The sequence below is a fragment of the Streptopelia decaocto genome, assembly GCF_964273445.1.
Source record: "Streptopelia decaocto genome assembly, chromosome: 4".
NCBI lineage: Eukaryota > Metazoa > Chordata > Aves > Columbiformes > Columbidae > Streptopelia > Streptopelia decaocto.
In genome coordinates, this window is record NC_138658.1 from 51,165,411 (window position 1) to 51,186,429 (window position 21,019).

At 39.5% G+C, this 21,019-nt stretch overlaps 1 protein-coding gene and 1 long non-coding RNA gene across 5 annotated transcripts; both read left to right on the forward strand.

Annotated features, from left to right (window-relative positions):
• The first annotated feature begins 66 nt into the window (after positions 1 to 66).
• LOC309438948 lies at positions 67 to 11,887 on the forward strand. Of its 3 annotated transcripts, none has more exons than XR_014183897.1 (5): positions 67 to 443; positions 3,074 to 3,237; positions 8,163 to 8,188; positions 8,852 to 9,385; positions 11,315 to 11,887. It is a non-coding gene; the product is annotated as an uncharacterized lncRNA (long non-coding RNA). The 3 variants fall into 3 exon arrangements; XR_014183898.1 differs by having other exon boundaries at positions 8,852 to 8,979; XR_014183899.1 differs by lacking the exon at positions 11,315 to 11,887 and having other exon boundaries at positions 8,852 to 11,159.
• Positions 11,888 to 12,103: 216 nt separating this feature from the next.
• On the forward strand, positions 12,104 to 18,453 carry COMMD8 (COMM domain containing 8). Of its 2 annotated transcripts, XM_082050974.1 has the most exons (5): positions 12,104 to 12,231; positions 13,257 to 13,412; positions 14,054 to 14,206; positions 16,176 to 16,331; positions 17,978 to 18,453. In XM_082050974.1, the coding sequence occupies exons 1-5, from the start codon at positions 12,187 to 12,189 to the stop codon at positions 17,996 to 17,998; spliced, it is 531 nt and encodes a 176-aa protein (XP_081907100.1). In that variant the 5' UTR covers positions 12,104 to 12,186; the 3' UTR covers positions 17,999 to 18,453. The 2 variants fall into 2 exon arrangements, with proteins under 2 accessions (XP_081907100.1, XP_081907099.1); XM_082050973.1 differs by lacking the exon at positions 17,978 to 18,453 and having other exon boundaries at positions 16,176 to 16,379.
• Positions 18,454 to 21,019: the final 2,566 nt, after the last annotated feature.

Here is a 21,019-nt window from a genome sequence, read left to right on the forward strand (position 1 = left end):
TGCTGCCACCTCCGCCTCCCTTCCATAGCGTCCTTGGCTGCTCTCGCACCTCAGTCTGCCCTTACTGGCCTTTCGCCGCCCTTCTCGCCTCTGTCCCACTCTGCTCTGTCTCTCCCGGGGAGTGACTGAGGCGGGACCCGCCGGGCCCGGCTGCGGCGGGGGCCCTTCCGAAAGCAGCTCTGCCGCACACCCCACGGCCCCGGGTGAGGGGGCTTTGCCCATTGCCGTGGGCTTAGGCCTTTGGTTGCTGCTTCGGGAGGCGAGGTGGGGTACGGCCGAACAAGCCCTTTCCCCAGGCCGGCACGATGACTAAGCAGGCAAGGGGCTGCCGTGCCAGGCGTCTCCAGTTGTGCACCCGTGTTTCTCCAGCTATGCTCAGGAGATAAGTTTTCAAAGTGGAAAACGAACAACCTACATCGACCGCACCATTTGCCCATCCAAAGGTTAGTTATCATTTAAAGGCTTGCTTTTTTTTTTTTTTTTTTCCACTTGAGGCCTCAGCAGAGGGAGGCCGTGGCAGGAGTGCAGCTGTGACAGACCCTGACACTCTTGACAGCTTGTCAGGGAAATTGATTTTCTTGATCTTTTGCCAGGACAGTTTGGCACTGAAGGCAGCTCCGCCTGTCTAAATCAAATTTCTAGCCACTGGGCTAATCAAGGTTAGCAAACACTCTCTCTTGTTTTCTAGGAAGTACGCCTCTGGCTACTGAGAAACTGCCCAAATTATCATTAACAGCTCACTGCCATCAGGAACCTCAGTGCATTGTTTCATCAATAGCCCTTTTAAAGCTCCACACTGTCCTTTTTGCTCTTGTTGCCTTCCAGAGCACTCCTGAAGGCTGCCCCTTGCAAGGAAATCACATGGTCCTTTACACGAAAATGAGAAGATTCCTACTCCAAGACCATCTTCTGCTGAAACAGGAAGAAAAAAAAAACGACCAAAACCAACAAAACAAAAACCCCTCAAAAACCAAAACCAAACCAACAAACGAAAAAAAAAAAAACCACAACAACCCAGAAAACGTTATTTGCAGACCCCTCGGTCTCTCCTGCTAAAGTGTACTGAATTACTAGTACTTCTTCAGTATCAACAATTAATTCCCACCACACACTGAGAATACTTCAGTTCTGTTCTTTGAAGTGCCCATATGGCCAGCAGGAGTTTCAAAACTTATTGGGGTGTCTCATGAAATAAAATTACATCTATGTGAAGGAAGTCCATAACTGCCACCTTAAAGTTATGCAGGTTTATTCCTCTGGTCAGGAAAAGATACGATGTTCATCTGTTTCCTTGGCAGGATCCACCACCTTAGCTGGTTCAGGTGCTGTAGGGAAGAGGATGCAGCTCTGAGGAGGGCAGAGCAAGCTGCTGCAAAAGACAAGGTGGTAAAAGGTCTGCCAGAAGACAGTTACTTTACTGTTGTTTAGTTGGCTAACGTATGGACTTACTGGAACTTTCAGGTTAGCATAGGTGTTTTGAGGAAGAAGAGAACATCATAAAGCTTTTAACAAAATAGCCATCTCTTCTGTAATCACATTTGAGCTGTAAATAATTAATATGCAGAATTCCACATTTCCCATTCATATTTTTTCATGCATGTCAGTCCATTCTGTAAGCTTGTGACTACAAAAGGCATATTTTGTTTCCTTTGTTTGCCCAGCAATAACGTTGCCTCCCTTTGGCCTGCACATCAGTGCACTGCAAAAACACCTGACCAAACTGTAAATGAGCTGGCTTGGCTGCCAGCAGGAGCATTGCTGCCTCAGTGCAGCCCTTTGTGCAGTTTAATTAGCTGTGTTGAATCAGGGTGTATGAGCTGTTCAGAGAGGTTGGTCTGATTGGGTCGGTGGGAGGGTTTACTGGCACCTGACCTGGCCATTACACATACTTGTTTTTACTTTTATCCTTCTGTAGTACTGTCCAGTAGTACAAAAGGTCTTGATCCCAAGCATGCAAAGTAACCATCCAGCACATCTGAAGTGTAATCAAACTGTCTTCTCCCAAGTATTCTATGGAAGAGTAACTAGAAAGAAGACAGTCACCAGAGATAATAACTCGATTCAGAAATCTCACTGATAACTTTTCTGTGTGGAGACAAAAACACTGTATGTCATCCACACAGATATATCCTTTTTTTTCCTAGAGAGATCTGCAAATGTCTTTCATATTAACTCCTGAACCACCACATGAAAAGGAAAAACTATGGACACATGAGAGCCATTCACCACTCCAGCACAGCTGAAGAACTCTGGTCCTCTGTGTTCCTTAAACCCTCTATCTGTTCCTGTTTGCAATATCTCTAAGTACAAGCATGAACAGCTCATACAGCTGTGCTCGTATTTGCATTGGTTGAGACACATGAAAGAGAGGAACTCACATCATGGGAACTGTCAACTAAATGTGTTGGCAGATTGAAAATTTTCCCATGGATTTTTGAAGGAAGAGGGAAATTTGTCATAGCATGCTGCCAAACATTTCCCAGAGCACATCAAGTTAATGAAATGCTAAGAACCTGGGTATGATCCCCAAGACATTCCAGTGCCAAATCCACATAAATAGCAGTGCCAGTGGGGATTTGGGTTTGTAGACATAGATGGTTATCGTTACTGCAGTGTGGATGCTCCTGAACCAGCTTAGCAAGTACAAGGTTCATTCATATCAGGTCAGTGGATGTACCTGAGAGATCTGGTGTATATTTACAGCATATATAGTGACATACTATGATATACACACTGCTTTAAATATCTTTGAAGATGGAATAGCATATTAATAATAATTTGTAGCCAGAAAGGGACTTGATTATCACCAGTAATTTAATCACCTTTTTCCTCCTTAGCTCTGCAGTAAACTCAAATAATTTAACTGTAGCAGAGATTTCACCAAAAAAAAAGAAATTTTAAATTACATTGAATTATTGCCTACAAGATCTTTGGCTAAATAATGTATTTACAGTCCTAAACGATGTTATATGTGAAACACCAATATTTTGCCAGTGCAAATTAAAGCTGTCTGTTGTGCATATGCATTAAGGTAGTCACTCACTACAAAATCCTTGGACATATTTCCTAACAGGACCCCAGCATAACTCAGTTTCCAGGATGATGGATGCACAGTGAATGAGACAGCTGTTTATCTGTTCTAGTCTGTGTGTTCCTATAACCTTTATTTACCGTGGACCATCTAAATCTGTATGCGTTTATTGATTTCCTTGTGAGGTGATTGCGTTCCTCACCAGAGTGAGTATTTTATGAATATTCATGAATTTTCCTTCACAGCTCCCTGTGAGACCAGAAGGTATTACTACTTCCATGTTAGGAATTAAAAATTGAAACAAGGGATAATAAACACCACAATGTGAAAGTGTTTTCTAGTGATTCTAAGACTACGTGCTCAGTTTGAAATAACTTTTTTCTTTTAACATTTTTACAGTGCGAAATATATTCTGGGTATATTATGCATGTTTTGCAAATCTGGAGAGAGGTAGAGTAGGTATGCAAATATTATCATGGGAACTTCCCTGAAAGGCACCTTCTGGATCATTGAATCTATTCACTTGTTGCTGCAAGCATGCCATGTAATCTGGTTCATAAACTGACTGAGCTTTATCTTAAAAGTAATCAGGTATTTTGCTCATATTACTGTATTAGAAAACTGTTCAAGAGCATGGTTGCTGTGAGGGTTATGAATTTTCTTCTAGCTTCTAAACTCAATCTCACACCCATTTGCTCTTATACTAGCAGTGACCACTGTTTTAATGGTTTAAGTAGTTCTTTTTGTTCCTGGTGTTTATCCATCCACCTTTGTTTTGCTAAAGTAAACTAGATAAGAATGAATTATATCAAACCGAAGAAAGGCTAACTAAATCCATAACAAAAGTGTCCAGCCAAAGGTGTAACACAGTTTAACAAATCCATTCAGACCTCAGTTAATGTTGGATAAATTGCTATGATATATCTTGGGTAGACAAGTTTTAAGGAAGTTGCCGACTGTAGTATTCACTCATTTGATCCTCACACTTTTCCTGTGGTTTATACTCTTAGGTTTAGCCAGTTGCAGAATGCCAGGAATCAGGAAGCTTGCATTTTACCCCAGTGCTGGAGGACAGTTATTAGCAGTCAGTAGCAGTTAATATTATTGACTGATTTTACTTACTGATATACCACTCAGTGTGGTTGGGCCATCATGTGTATTAGGAACTGCCGTCCTGAAAGTCACTAAGATGACCGGACTTTTGTTTTAGGAATTTTCTTTCTGTTGCCCATTGTGCAGAAAGCAACTATCAACTGGAATTTCACAAGGAATCTGAAGTAGTCTTTCACTTTTAACAGGCTCTGAATTACCGGGACAAGCAGAAAATCATCTTAAGTGAGATATCATCATCCTACTGCAGCTCCTTATGCAGCAGGAATTTACCTGCTACTGCTTATCTTGGCATTAGTGCTTTCTACAGGACGGAAACTAAATTGGTCATCTACAGTGAGACTCCAGCTTTAACAACACAGGTTCACTATCCTGCTGAACTAACACAGGCCCATTGAATAAGACACAAAACTATAATTCTAAAGAAAAGGAACATACCATCTAATGCTGCTACTTCTGAGCTGATGAGAAAGTGTGTATGGTTGGAAAGTAGTACTAGCTAAGTGGAATTTCACAAAGACAGCTTTGATGCACTTGGATAAATTGCTTTATCCCTTCTTTTTCAGTTTACTGTGGTGTGGCAATTTCCTGTGGCTAATCTTCAGCCTTATCCCATCTACAGCTGTAAACCTGTTATTAGCTTGTTTACACTGCTGTAGTTTTCCTGTGCATCAGAAAACTTTTGATATGCACTTCTGATAGGCACTTAGGTGACTTCCTCTTCATTGTATATATAAGTAAGTTGACTGGTTGATTTTATCTGGTCCACAAAATAACTTTAATTCTGCATCTTCTTTTTATCAAACCACTCTATCAGCTAGTAAAATGGGCTGAGTCAGTGATATCAACTATATAGTAAATGTTGCGTTTTTCTTTCTTTGCTTGTAGGAAGTTATTGTCTGGGTTATAATTTTTCTCAAGCATCTTTTTCCATTCACTTTTTTTTTTACAGTTTTTCTAACAATTTCTGCTGAACAAAATTTTTCTCTATTTTAACATAGTTATTTATGTCACAACTACAATATCCATTTATTGAACAAATAAAAACAATCCAGCAGATGGATAGGAAGATGCCACTTGGACTGATTTTTTCCACAAGGGAAAATCCAAGGCTGTTTTTTTCATATGATGGTTAGTCTAATTTTAGGAAACCTAATATCAGATCGAAAGTGTCCACAAGACACCACACTGATAAAAATTTGTTTTTGTGTTTCACATGTACATAAACACTTTTGAAGGTGAAACTTCTTCCCATCAGAATTTTTATCATCTTAGCTTCTAGAGCCAGTGCAAACCAAGATGAAGATAAAATTGTAGACCAAGATAAAGACGAAGTATAGATCAAAACTAAGACAAAAACAAGCATGGCTTTAGCTAACTTGGAAGAAATGTTACCATATGTGTGTTTCTGATCCACTTGGGTAGCCCAGTCCAACACAGTTCCATGATTAATTAATGAAAAGCCATGGCCATGGTAGAGATAACAGAGATTTACACTTTCAGTAATATCTGTAGGTCAAGTTTGAACTTAGAAGCAAGCATAAGTTTTACTTTTAACTAATTCTATACGTGACAATATTAGAACAACTAGTCTTTGCTAGTATTTTATGTCATATAATGGATTGTAATTACCATATATAAAAAAAATTCTGTCTTTGAATGAACAAATTATATTTTTTCCTTATTTTCCTCTTACAGGTAGAGGAAAACTAGGAAAATTAAATAACACAATTGTAAATTTTCTATTTTAAGTCGCTTAGGATTTCTCCTGAAATATTCTACAAACTGTGAAAGGAAAATGCCTTACTATATTCCTTACAGTGGCTTGTAGAAGAATGAGTAGACCATGTCTTCACAGTGCAAAGAGAAATTATATGGAGAGCTCTTCTCTGGAATTTGCTCCAGAGTCACCCTAAATAAAAGCAAATGTCATCTAAGCTACTTCACTGAAAATTAAGAATATTTCTACTGATGCAATAACAGTAAACCATTGCAAATCTGGTGTGAGCAAAATACCAATCAAAGCTATTGTCATCTGCACAATGAGATTCATTGTTTCACTATGCAAACCCTATTATTAATACGTGCATTTTCCTACCTTATAAAAGTCTTGCACTTGTGCATGAGCCAGAGGGTTTTTAGACTTTTTCAGCTGGCTGCTAATGCTTTTAGGTAAACTACAACTTTTTTTAATACCCAGAAAAGGAGATTATGTATGGGCAAACTGAGATACAATGGTTTAATTGGCATGACTCCCTTACTCAGCAGGGACTAAGCCATAAGAAAATTGTTTGCCATTGCAAAGAAGTACGCCGTGTGCCTCTCTTCTTTTTGTTTATTTATTAATTTGAGACACTCTTTTGCTGAAGAAAAAGGGCAATTGCAGTAATATGATTCAAAGCAGAATTTGTCGCAGGATTCATGGAGGTCTTGGGTCCTGGAGGGTATAAAACTGTGTTAGCAAGGTTCGAAAAGTTGGTAACTGTAAAGAAGTTGCCCAGGACTCTTACAACTGCTTCCCAAAATCTACTTTTCAAATTAATACGTGACCATTTGGTTAGCTTTGTGAGAAGATGTCACTATCAAATTATTTTTTCCTGGCCTCCTTCTCCTCTTTAGTGTATTTCTTTGTATTCCTTGTGAGCACTGCATTTGCTGTGTTTGATATCATATTGCCATGTGTTTCCTAAGAAAAAAGAATTTCTGTCATTCTGGACACACACCTGGCTTGCTGCCATGGTTTTGCTTTTCCCAAAATACAGAAGAGCTGCTGGTTCTTATCAGATACTATTTGAAGTTAATAAACATGATGGTTTAAAGCCACAAACTTAATGGATTCTTACACCACCTGTAGGAACAGTCAGATATAACTATCTTAATTCTGCAGGTGGGGAAGCTCAGATGCAAGAAGATGAAGTGGGTAGGAAATAGCATAGTGGCACAGCTGGAATTTTTTCTTTATGCTAGTTCTGCGCTAAGTATGGTAGTCACGCGGTCTGTCTCAGAAAAGGAAAAAAAAAGGTGTTAAATATCCTTCAAAGAGAATTATGTGTATAAAGTGTACTAACTGACACCACTTTCCCAATCTTGGATACAAACATGGATAGACAGGATTTGTTGTTTAATAGGAGTCTAGGGATGTCTTTGGCAAAGTCTATTCTGTTATTATTTCCCATGGAAAAGAGAAGGGCAGAAGTAGGAGGTAGATATGAAAAATTGCCCCTTATATGTTATTTAGAGACCCCAAAGAAGTCCAGGCATTCTGGCCAGCACAATGTGCTGCCAAACTGGCCACAGACTGACAAAACTGAGAAAGACTTGTAAATCCTATGGCCATTTGCCTTGGCATCAAGTTGGCCGGATTTACCCTGGAAGGGATTTAGTGGTAAAAAAGCTCTGCTGTGCTGTACTGGCAAGAGCACTCTTACCATGGACGTAGCTGTATCACCCAACTGTGCTTTTTCTTAGTCTGTGAAAATTGCCTTCCCTTTCTATGACCTTGGTTGAAACAACCTCTGTCAGCAAAACCAGAGTTTTGCCAGCATAACTATTTGACTAACAGTTGTTTTCATTACCTTAAAGTATTGTGTGAGAAAAATAAAATCTATAGTAACTATCATAGTAGCTCTCAACTCGGGGTCGTATAATAAATACAGTCCATTCATTCCTTGTGTGAATGAGTGGAGATGTACCTAGTAGTGTGTTTATTATTTTAGGAATACTTCTTCCCCGCTGCTATTACAATATGTTGGTGCAACTTGCTATGCAGCATATTCCAGTGTCTGCTAATTGTTGTTTACTAATAGGGGTAAGAGTCACCATAGTCTAGCCACAGGGCATTTTCTTTTATAATGGCCAAAGAATTTTGAAAAGCACCAACACACTATTACGATTCATTATTAATATTAAAATTTTAGGATTAAACTTAGAGAAGGAGAAGAACATTTGGCATATAGTTTTATTGGATTTGCCCTAAAAGTGACGACTAATTTTCTGTTGCTGTTGTCTTTTTGCATTCCAGCCATTACAATCACTGACCTGCACATGGTGAGTAAAATTCCAGTCCTGATGCACAGCTGGTGTTCTGTTCATCGAGAACTCTTAGGCATGAAAAGAGGGATGTAGAAGAATAGAAATGGTAACAATTGATTTTTTCTTATAAAATGATAGCAATGAATCAGATAAAAACAAACACTTTTGCATGTTTCTTGAACACAGGATAAGAAATTATGCTCCTGGATTGCAGGAAAGGAGAGTTAGGACCATATTCAGACACTCCCATAGGATGGGAGACGAAGGCTCCTTCATCTCCTGTCAAAGGAGCTTGTGCAAAGAAGCGTGTCTCGGGGCAGGAGAGGAAAGGCAAGACATCCAGGTCCCAGAATAAGTCTGTGCCTCCCACTTGTGGACAGAAGATGGTGACCAGTGGAACTCATGAGCATACAGCACCAGTTACTGACTCCAGTGTGTGTTGAGCTATGAGTTGTTACTTTAATGGGTATATGGTTTGAGCCAGCTACAGGCTCCTTGCCCTATAGAACAGGTCACTCTCTGGTCTAAACTATTCCCCTGCCTCTGTCCTACCATATAGTGGGTGTGACACCAGCTCCTGGTCCTTCCACTACCTCAGGCAGGCAGGTGTTGAGGTGTATACAGTACAAATATTTTAAAAAACTATGATAATAACTTTTTTTTTTTTTTTTAATTTAGGATAATGTGTACAAGATTTTTCCCATCTACTACTTCAAAGAATTCTTAGAGAGTCCAGCAGCACCAGTTCCTCTCTGAAAATCTTGCAATGCAGCAGAGCTGTTTTGAATTATCTCTTCAATACTTCAGTATGTTCTTGTCTGTGAAAGGCATTACAGAGTTTGGTATATAAATTGTGTGTCTCTGAGGTGATGTTGAACCATGGATGTCCCTCACAGCTATTGCTAGGTCTTCAGTGCAGTCTGTTGGAAGGGCAGAACTGCTACAGAAACCAGCAAGATGATTTTGAAGTTTTGAAGTGAGAAATGAAATCAAGAACATTTAAGGAAGCCCCTCTAGTTACAACTCTTTACTGGGAAAAAAACCAGAGAAGATAGAGCCAAGTACAGAGAGATGGACACAGACTGTATCCACTAAGCATGTTTGTACTCCTATCTCACAGAGCGAATACACAGGCGATATATTTATAGAATGGGACGAGTGGAAGGAAGAAAACAAAAACTTGTCATGGATTTATGTGCTTAAATTTCACGAGTAATTATTATTATACATTATTAAGAGCAAAATAACTGATAAAGGATGTTCTGCACATCAGTGTCGTATTGTTTATCCAGCCTCACTTATGAACTTCACTGGCTGGTCAGAGTGTAAAAATTAAATAGAGATACATTATTTTCAATCTCCTTCAGCTGTGGCATGTTTATATGTAAGCTTCTACAAACACTTTCAAGATTCCTGGTTTAATAATTAAAGTGGTTCACTGATTAATATTCATGTGTCAAGCTGTAGTTTCAGGACCAATTTCATCTGAGTGTGGGCTGCCAGAGTGGTAGTTCTGGCGTCCCCCTTCATCCCAACAACAAAGTTCTCTTCTGTCTGAAGTGCTGCTCTCTTCCAACCTGGCTGAAATCTAACCTGTTAAAAAATAAATCAGTGCAAACATAACAATTAGTTTTCAGCCATATCAGTTGCAGTTTCATCCTGCAGCCACAGTCACCCTAATGCTGGCAAAAAGGAGGGGGAAAGGAAGCAGAGCTGGAAACAGGGGCTGGAGGACCAATAGGGCCTCCCTTTTCCATGGCAACTGACATTTAGCTCAGCATAATCTGAACTGCAACCTCATGTTTCTCTTGCATTTAAAAATCCCATTTACTGGCCTCTCTGTGTTGCTAAAATGTAGAATTATCTATTTATTTCTATTGCCATACTGGATATACTTAGACAGATGTAAAACACCTATATGCTACTATAATATTAAGAATGTCTGATTATTAAATTATTTCCCAATGTTTTAATTATTGCCATTCCTCCAACAAAAGGAACAACAAGAGGATTAATTTTAAAATACGTTTAATTACTGCAGTTTAGGTTGTGAGTTATCTGTAAAAGCAAACAATACCTTCTATAAGTCAGCAGCAACGTGGATAATATAATGCAAAGTTCACTCCACATTTCTCTCACATAAAGCTTCTTTTCTTGCTGTCCTGGAGTGTCTTGCCTACTTAGTGTTCCACAAGTTTCCCTCCCTGTCTCTGATGTTGTGGTTACTTGACGGCTTGCTTACATTCAGAGGGGTGGATTATTGCTGCTGTGGTACTGAAGTGTGAAAACCTGGTATCTTTGAGGCACAAGACCTGCTGGCAGATCCAAATAACGCAAGACCAAACAAACTCCAAACCGCCAAAGGCCAGCTTTATGTGCCCTACTGCTTTGTAGCTGGCACATGGGCTCAGAAACATGGACTTAGCCAAAACAGCTCTGTTTTCCTTCTATGGTCTGACTTTGCTCCTCATACCTCAGTGGGCTGAATCCAAATATTGTTTTAAAATATACATCTGTGAAAACCGAAACTCTTTATTCTTCAGACCTGCAAAAAACAAGCTGCTTTTAAAGTGTTTACTGAGATTGTGTCAGACAGAATGGTGGTTCCCTGTCCTATTTTATGTGTCCCTTGCTTTCATGTTACATCTTTTCTCTCTTGCATTTGTCACTTGTTTGATCCCTTTCAAGTGATCTGGGCACTCATTGCCTTTCTCCTCATTCCCCATAACTTATTTCTCTCCAAGTTTGAATCGCTTTCATACTTGCCCTGCGCCGTCTCTGTATCTGTTTTGTTTGGAGCAGAAGCTCCCCCTGCTGCTCCATTTTGTAATGTGCATCATTGTACAGTCTACAGAAATAGCTGGCTAAGTTTCCATTATCTAACAAAGCAAATTGTAGGGGAATAAAGGAAATTCTTATTGAAAATTAAAAAAAAAAATTATTTTCAATTTCAGCTATCTGCGAAATTTAACAGCAGCTTCAACTAATTTCTCCATAATAAAATTGAATATATTTTCCAGAAGGCTTTGTTATATATCTATTCTACTAGCAGTAGCCATCTCTGAAAGAAATTGGGTGGATCTGAAAGTTTACAGACAGCAAAACATGTAATCACTTCTTACCCTTTTGTTTCTTCTCCAGAACTCCCCCACACCACACTGTTCCTACAAGGCCACATACCTATCTTTGGAGAAGATGTGCTGCGAACTGACGTAATCAGCCTTATATTCACCAGCACAGACTTGTAGCTGCTTTCAAATTCTGACAGCGCAGTGTTATACTTACATACGCATCATTATTTGTCTGTGGTTTAGCCTACTGATTTCAGTGGAATAACCTCTGTCTACAGGTACATCAGGTTTTGTGCAGTTTTGTGTCTTGCTGGGACTTGAATTTGTACTGGTGTTCTCATACAGGTGGTCGTGTCGTTTTTGCTTTTTCATATTCATGGTCAAATCAACGTATGGCACAGAAAGGTCATTGCTAATGTTAAAACCTTTTCCGTATACCTCTTCCACCATCTGGTTAGGATTGAACTCCCACTTTGGCAAAGCAGAAACAAGAAATGAGTTGTTCATGGTAAACACTGTACCAGCTGCATGGACTTCTGTAGTTTGTATTTCTCCTAATTCCTCAATTTCCTTTAATATCAGCGATGATGTGGTGCCTGTTGTAAGCCTTGAACTTCCTGTCCTCCCGCAGTTGGAAACTTAGCCTGTTAAGAGTGAAAAAGCAAAGCTACAGAACAGGCAGAATGTAAAAATAGCTCAAGTGTTATTGCATATAAAAGCTCGTAAAATTTTGGGGGGTTCAACTTCGTTTGCCACCTGTCTGAAGGTTGCACAGACACAATCTCGGCGGCGCCGGGATCGGAACTCGAACTGGCGACCAGGGGCGAGGGAGGGCGGATCTTTGCCCGTGCGCATGCGCTTCGCCTCTGAGGGGAAGGGGATACGCGTGCTCACGGGCCGCCTGGGCGGTCACGTGCGCGGCGGGCAGGGCCGCGCGGGGAAATGCCGCGGCTGCTGGAGAAGCTCCCGGCGGGCCGGGCTCTCGAGGTGGGTCCCCGCGGCACCGGGCGGGTGGCACCGGCGCTGCGGCGCCGCTGAGGCAGGAAGAGCTGCGACCGCTGTCGCCGTGAAGCGAAGCGGGGGTGGGGGCGCGGTGTGTCCGGTACCGCCCCTCGGGGCTGGGGAGGGCGGTGTTGGCCGCGGGGCCGCCGAGGTGCCGGTGTCCGGCACCTGCGAGGGAAGCTGAGTCCGTTGTCCGCCGTTCCTGGGCTGCAGGGCGGTGCTGCACCCTCCCCGGCCCCTCGGGGCTGTGGCCCGCGCTGACCACCCGCCCCCCGCCTCGCCGGCCTCTCCAAAACGAAACCAAGGGCACCAGGGGTGCACCCGGCGGAGGTCTCCGGGCTCGCTTTGCTGGCCGAATGTTGGAAATGGCCCTGAGCTCTTCCCAGCGCTGTCTGAGGGCGCAGCGCCCAGAGCCGGAGCTGGGGGAGGCGGCCCGTGTGCGGGGCTCCCGGAGAGGCGCCAGCCGCTGCTAGTCGGGGAAGCAGAGGACTGGCCGGGTTTTGCCTCGCTGCGATGTTCCGAGAAAAAAATACTACAGCAGAGCAAGAAACCAGGCATACAGAGAAGCCTCGGTGCCAGAGGACAGTGGCTTGGGAGAATAGAGAGATCCACACACTGGGAGATCTGCACTTTGAGTTGCGCTTTGCATCCTGGCGATCCCAGTGTGGAGGTGACGGTGCCCTGTGTGGCAGCTCAGTTGCTCGTTTGCACGTCATAGTTCTGCACAAAATTATGAAGTCCAAACCTTAGTCCAAGGTCAATCTGAATCACGTTGTGATTTCTGTGGCCAAAGCCTGTGAACTGACTTTTGGAGAAAGGGGAGGACAGCTCATATTCAGGGACTGACTCTTTCGGACTTTTTAGAATGGTCCCCAGGCCGCACTTGGATGAAGCACTGAGTCAGTACCCAGTGAAGGGAGGGATGGTAGCTGAACTGCCAGATCAGTCTTGTATCTGGTGTAGGCTAACCGTGATAGAATCATATTAAGTTATGTGTCATGTTGTTTCAGTTCCTTCATAAAGTAGTTGATGGCATATGTGGCCGTGCGTATCCTCGATACCAGGATTATGGCAGTATCTGGAGCTTGTCGGAGTGGATGGAGGTTTTAGAAGAAACAGTGATGTATTTCAAAACCATGGTTGGCAAAAACATATCTGATGAAGAGGTAAGGGCCAGTCGCTGATTGGGCTTGACTTTAAGAGATCGTCCTGGAGTGATTAGTCTTGTAGTTTGTTTAGTACTAAAGTTTTTTTACAGTGTAGCATTTGAATAGTATCAGACTAAGCCTAAATAGGTAGAAGGTTAGCAGCATTTAGAGATACACTGTGTTCTATTATCAGAAATCTTAATTCTCATCTTTTGCTCATTGCTCATATTTTGACTACCGGTTAATATCTAGAAACTAATATGCGTGTTTCAGCTAAGCTAATGTATTTTATCTCCACTCTGATGTTCAGAAACTTTCAGAGCTACACCTGTGTTGTGTGTGTGATTTTTTTTTTTGTTGTTTTGTTTTGATTTTAATGTGACATCTGAGACGGCCAATACAGCCTCCATTCTCTGTTTACTTTTAAATTGCAATAAAATTATTATTATTTTTTAAAATGTTGCTGTGGTAAATAGTGACTCAGCTATCAAACACAGAGAGCAGCCACTGAGGGCAGTATAGGAAAGATGAGACCATGGAGTCCAGTATAACAGCTATATAGGTAGAAGCCTGGATATCTATGGAGCACAGTTATTACAGGTGGTGCATGCTATTTCTGTGGTTCATAGTTTAAGCAATCACAATTTTTATTTTTGTAGGCTGCTCAGCAGATAAATGCATTAAATTCAAACCATCAAGAAGCAATCACAAAATGTCTGAAAGGTAGAAAGGAAGAAATCAGGAATGCGCTAGTGGAAAGCGTAAATGCAATCTCTTGTGCCCAGCTGCAGGATTTTGACTGGCAGTTAAAGGTGAGAGTGTTGCTATAATGTTGTTTGAAAGAAGTGTTCCCAACATAGACATAAGTATTGATATAGTGTCCTTAGACCTGCTCGTTCTGGAGCATTTTCATAGGTATCAGAAAAGCACATTCATGATAACATATCGAGTACTTGCCAAAAATTTGTATAAGCTGTAAAGTAAAATTTATGTATTTATTTATTTATTTATTTATTAATCTCCTTTCTTTTGAACCTGCAATACCGATCTCTTTCCTAAAAGGAGCGTTTTTCAGGAACATATGAAAGTTTAGTATGCTGTTATGATTTTGAGGCCTGAATGGACAGTATTTTTACTCGAAAAAGAAATATTTACTCAGTTTTAAGAGTAGTATACTGATTCAGGATGTTTCCCTGACTTTTTTGTCAAATTTTAGATTCCTGCAATAAACATTAATTACTAGTTTGAAGTCATTTATCTTTAAACTTGTTTTGATAATAAGCCAATGATAACTGTGTTGCCTGAAGTCGAATGGTGCTTTGGGGTTATGAAGACACAACTGCTTTAAATTAAGCACTATCAGATACTTAAACAGTATAAGTAATGTTTAGTTAGTCCATGGGAGCCATAAAACTGGTTTGTAGAGCTGTTAAATAGTTTTCCATTTCAACAAGTGTGAAGTAATTTGTGCAGCAAACAGCTTTGGAAATCAAAGAGCAATGCCCACAACAGACAAGATAGTGTAAGAGCAAATATGACATCATACTGTGCTTCAGATGAACTGTTAGTTGGGATTGATGTCTTGCTAACAGTGTTCACTGCTGGTTTTTGCTTGTGGCTTCATTTAATTTTTTCTTCTGGAGGATTTTTTGAATTTCTGTTTTGTTATAAGGATTTCTGGTACATGTGTGTACAATACTGACCTACAGTATTGTCAACCGATCTTTGATTTTTAGTATATTTTAAAAGCCTTATTTATACTATAGTGAGTATAATAGTAAACAAAACAGAAATCGCAATTAGTATGTAAACTCTTCATCGGTGATTATCAAATAGGGTATCTGACAAACAGTGTTTGATCAGCTGTAGAGAGAGTCGAAAAATGCACAAAGGTGTCCTCTTTCTCCCAGCTGTCCCCTTCTATAAGACCCTTCTTAATTGTTGATTACCAGAACTATTTGAATATGGTGACTTAAGAATTCATATACTTCATTTTTAAGGAGTCCTGATCAAATATGTCCTATATTTTCACCTAGGATACAAAAAAAGTAGTGTCCCAGTAAATTTAACAAGTTGTTTTGACAAATGTATTGCTATGAAGAGGGGTTTATGTATTTTGGTATCACAGAATGTTAGGGATTGGAAGGGACCTCAAAAGATCATTTAGTCCAATCCCCCTGCTGGAGCAGGAACACCTAGATGAGGTTACACAGGAAGGCGTCCAGGCGGGTTTTGAATGTCTCCAGAGAAGGAGACTGCACAACCTCCCTGGGCAGCCTGTTCCAGTGCTCTGTTACCCTCACTGAGAAGAAGTTTCTTCTCATATTTAAGTGGAACTAGCTGTGTTCCAGTTTGCACCCATTGCCCCTTGTCTTATCATTGGTTGTCACCAAGAAGAGCCTGGCTCCATCCTCATGACACTCACGCTTTACATATTTATAAACTTTAATGAGGTCACCCCTCAGTCTCCTCCAAGCTAGAGACCCAGCTCCCTCAGCCTTTCCTCATAAGGGAGATGCTCCCTTAATCATCATTGTGGCTCTGTGCTGAACTCTCTCAAGCAGTTCCTTGTATGTTGGTATTAACAAGCAAACATCCCAACAACAGGGAAAAAGAAAAGCAAAACCAAAAACTGCAGAGATGACTTGTGAGAAGTTGGTTTTGTCATGTTGATGTTCTGGTAATACACATCCAGTATAAAGTGCAGATGTGATGCTATGAAAGACTGAAATCTTAATGACTCCACCTTACACTTTGTTGTTGTTTGATCAATCTGCCCAGCTTGCTCTCTCCAGTGATAAGATCTCCATGCTGCAAATGCCGCTTCTCAATCTTGATTTGGATGTGAGAGAAAATGGTGAAATTAAGCCAATTTCTATAGAGATGAATAAAGAAGAATTGCAGAACCTAATAAATGCACTGGAAGCTGCTAATAAGGTAGCTTTTACCGATATAATATTTTTCTCTTGACTTTTCTTGTACTGACTTTATTTTAACTGAAATTGTTTATTCTGGGTATCTTGCTGAAGACCTAAAGTAAATAATTCATTGGCAAAATTACTGTAGAGTTAGAGGAAGCCTTCCATAAGGCAGGCTATCTTGGACAGACTGCAGAGGTTTTTTAGCACAGTTTAGTTTAGAATTTAAAAAAAATGCAATTAGAATCCTGATAAGCATAATAGTCTGTTCAGAGCCCTATTAAAAACTCCTGTGAGAATAGGAGAAACAAATTAAATGACTAAGTCTCAGATGAGAGTTGATTTGGAAAGGTTGGAGAGAACTCCAGTATTCCCCCAGCTTCACAAAATGCCAGTGGCTGTAAATGCAAATGGGAGAGTTGTTTGGTCGAGACTAAGTGCTTTAATTTCCATGGCATAGTAAATCAGGAAAAAAGTTTCAAAGATTCCAATACAGTAACCAAAGAAGAAAATTTCAAGTGAAACTTTATTTGGAGTGTCTCAGATTTCTTAATAGAAAAGACTTGAGGGAAATGAGGGTTTGAAGAAAAATTGTTAGGGAAAGAAGTGTTATGTAACTTGCACTCTGGTATTAACTGTGAATCCTGGAGTCCCTCCTTGTTCAGTTGCCTCTCAGTATTAATTCTGTCTCTGTTATAAAGGAAAGTAGTTTGTTATTTTTAAATCTGAAAGTATCTTAAGTATTAAGTCTGTTACCTGAGAGATGAAATTCTGACATCTTGCAGGATGGGTGTGAAAGTGTTGTATCAACATGTTTTAGAAGTTAGCAGCTTTTTGTTGCTTCATAACATTTAGCAAGTAAGGGTTTTCTTTAGATATTTTATATAATGTTATGATGTCATAGCTGGAATCTGTAGACCAACACTTAGAAAAAAATCTTTGTCAGTATATAACAACTTAAAATAAGAGTTTTATAGCTCATAGAGTTAAATACTAAGTTATAATAGGGCTGTTAGTATTTTGAATTACAAAATACAATAAGATTATGTCTACCCGCTGCTTTAATGAGACTGATGTGAGACTTCTGAATAACTACACAGTTCCCAGTAAGATAAATGCATTAGTCTAGATATAGGTGGTGTTCTTATGAAAGGAGAGCCCTCAACAGCTTTCTTTCCCCTGGATTTTTTTCCTCCAGAACTAAATAAAAATAGTAGCTTGTCATGAACTCTACACAATGCAAACAAGGATTCTTCCAGGACAGGAGTCTCCACATGCCTTTTGTTCTGTTCAGAGGTCTGTCTGAAAGTTGTGGGATGTTGGCATCTCCTTAGTTTTATGTGCACAACAAGGAGGATTTCACTCTAGAAATGGTCCCTCTGTTCTGCTTTGTGTGGAAGGAATCTCACTGAGCCTGGAAGTATTCTACGTTTTGATTACAGGGAGCTGAGAAATGGTTTGCTTGCAGTAAATGCTAAAGAAAGTTACTGGAAGTGTTAGTTGTGTGATGTTGTAAAACAGAGGGATGCTGTATTTTCCAGAGGAAAGACATGTTTATACACTTGCATATTATACTGTAACAGAAAGCAAAAAGCTGTATTTCCTAGACTGATTAAGTTCTGATGTTATCCAACTTCAATCTCATTCCTTTTCTTCTTTTTGAAGGTTGTCTTGCAACTGAAATGATGGAATTCAGATCACTGACAATATCTGCTGGTGATGACTTCCTAATTGACTTGGACAAAACAATAAAATGTTCTCCGCAAAGCCAAAAGTTATTGATCCTATAAAATACTGAAGTGAGAAGGCTGTTATGACTTGTGACCAACTAAACTACTAATCCTTTGATAAAAATAATAAAAACTTGTATCTGTTTGACCAAAACTATAAATACCCAATGTACAATTGCTTTTAGTACTAAAAATTTATATAACTATGGGAAAGTATCGGTTACGATGTGTGCCATATTTGTTTTGGTTAAATTTTGGCAGTGTCTGCACAGGTGCCTATTAAAACTAAGGCACCTTACTTGCATAATATGTTATCCTTATCTAAGGTGTCATGATAATGAAGAATATGACAAGAGTACTTGTAGCATTAATGTATTTATATTTGTAAATAAACACTTTGTGTATGAATAACCATTAAATTGTTTCCTGATTTACTAATCACTGAACTAAATCTTTTTAGATGCTGGGAAAAATCAGCTTTACAAATAAAAGTATAGAATCAGAACAGGTTGAAGTTGGCAGTGACCTCTTGAGGTCATCTTGTCCAAGTCCCCTGCTCAAGCAGGGTCACCTGGGGCTGGCTGCACAGGACCATGTCTAGATGGCTTTTGAATATCTCCCAAGCATGATGACAACACCACCTCTCCAGGCAACTTGTGCCTGTGCTCAGAATTTGAGGAAGAAGTGCTGGGGCTTTACTCAGAGTAAAGTTTGAGGTTTTAGCTTTGGTTTTGTATTTTAGTTGATGGCTTTTCACATAAATGTGTGTTTTCAAAAGGAGGTGCAGTGCTGGAGAGGAGCTGACCTACGTAGACAGTGAAAAGGATATTCCCAGCCCACTTAATCCAGCAGGTAACTGGTGAATCCTAGTCTAAAACTTTCTGAAACCAGATTGGGTTTTGATTGTATACATAGTATGTAACAAAAGTTAGAAGCTGTAACAGTGGAGAAGAGTACATCAGGAATCTTATGGCTTCTACTGCTTGTTAAAGCAATCTATATGTAAAGAGCAAATTATCTGTAATGAATACATAAATACTAATGTGTACTTCTCAATATGCAGATGTGTGTCTAAACACATTTTGTATATACACAAAGGCAAAGTATTTATTACTTACCTTCTTCATAGTTTCAAAATCAGGGTCTTGAGTTTCTTCCACCATAGTTCGTTGTGCCATAAGTTTTCATATTAGCAAACTGTAAAATAATAGATGCATATAAAAAATTGGACTTCAGAGGACTGGTCAGAGAAGAGGAGGAGGACAAGAAGCTCTCTTGTAGAAAGGCCTTTATAAAAGGATTTTAATAGGCTTAATAGATAGGAAACCTAAATATACATTTCTAATATTAAAACTAGCACAGAAGTTTTGTGGGTCAAAGAACATTTAAAAAATATATGTGTTAAAAATGTAAGTCTGTTTCCCTTTTATTTGGTACTGGCACTTTTAATCAGATATCACAGAACGTTAGGGATTGGAAGGGACTCTGAAAGATCATCTAGTCCAGTCATGCTGTTCAGTGTTAGCAATTCAAGAAAGTGGAGAAAGGGGTACAAAGTCATAAGAATGAAGGACTGTAAGCTCTTTAACAGACATGGCCAGATCATAGTCTTGAATATGCATAAGCAACAGAAATTTCATAATGGATCAGATAACAGAAAAAGACCTTGCCTAAGTGGTACCAAATTCAAGCTAAAAAAATCAGGTTGGAGTTGATGTTTAGCTTTATAAAAAATCTGGAAAGCGTTACTGCAGGTTGTCCAGCAGTCTGTTCAGGAGCATGCTACTTTCTAATTGTGAGTTTAAGGAATAAATTGGTCAGGTTCTTTGTTTTATTCGTAGGTATATTTGTCTTGACTTTTCCCTTTCTTCTAGATCTAGTGGCTTTATAGAAGAATTAATATTCTGCTTTGAAATGGCCTTATGTGTTTCAGTGCTTCATGGATTGCATTACATGATGCACACTGAAGGTGTAATTCTGCTTTAGTGTTCATTATGCTGTGATAGTGTATGTTGCCAGAAGGTTTTTGTACAGATAAGAGGCTTAACTTTTGGTAGCTGATTTTTTTTAAACTGATTTTTATTGTTGGAACACTATTTTTATCCTTTAGGACAAAAAGACTGAAAAACTATTCATTTTATTTACAGTAGCAGAAAGAAATAATAAACAGCAATTTATTTCATAAGAGTGTACACTATCAAGTTTGGGATGTCAGTTGGATAGAAGACACTTGTGTACTGATCCATTTGTGCAATTTATACATGTGCTGTGAAGGCATTTAAGAAGTCTGTACTTCAAAGAATATCCAAGTGGATATTTAAAACTTATTTTGCGATACGTTACTAAACAGAACTTCTGTGTTGCTACTGCTTAGTTTTCAAAGACCAGTTGTTCAAAAATACAGTAAATTCTTCAAAATGAAGTTGTGTTTTCTCAACAATAAAACGCCACAAATGATAACTTCCATTTTTCCATTCAACCTATGAAACTTCTGTTGCAAAGTCTGCCACATATCTAGCTGATAGAAAGCACTTATCTTTAAGTGTAGATGCCGTTTAAAAAAAATCAGACTTTTTCTTAATAGTAGAGACTTAAAGTTTGTATAGTTTCATTTTAAATTTAATAACAAGTTATGTAAAATAGTTTTAAATTGCTCTAAGGGCATGTGGTGGTGTTTCACCCTTAGTATCATGCTATATTTGTCCTGTTCTTTACTGCAGCACTGAACAGGAAAAGCTGAAGAATCAATTTCAGTGATTATTTGGTTTTGCTTTTAAATAAAGAAAATACAGTTTCTGTTATCAAGTAGCGGCAATAAGTATGCAATGTGCTGCTTTTTCATGGGTGTTAGACTTTATTGAAAGTATTTTTTACATAACCATCAAAATGATGTTTTTGACAGGGCATAACAACACCATGTGAAGAGCTAGAGAGAGAAGAGCACCAGTTGATGAGCAGTTGAGAACTAGCAGCTAGA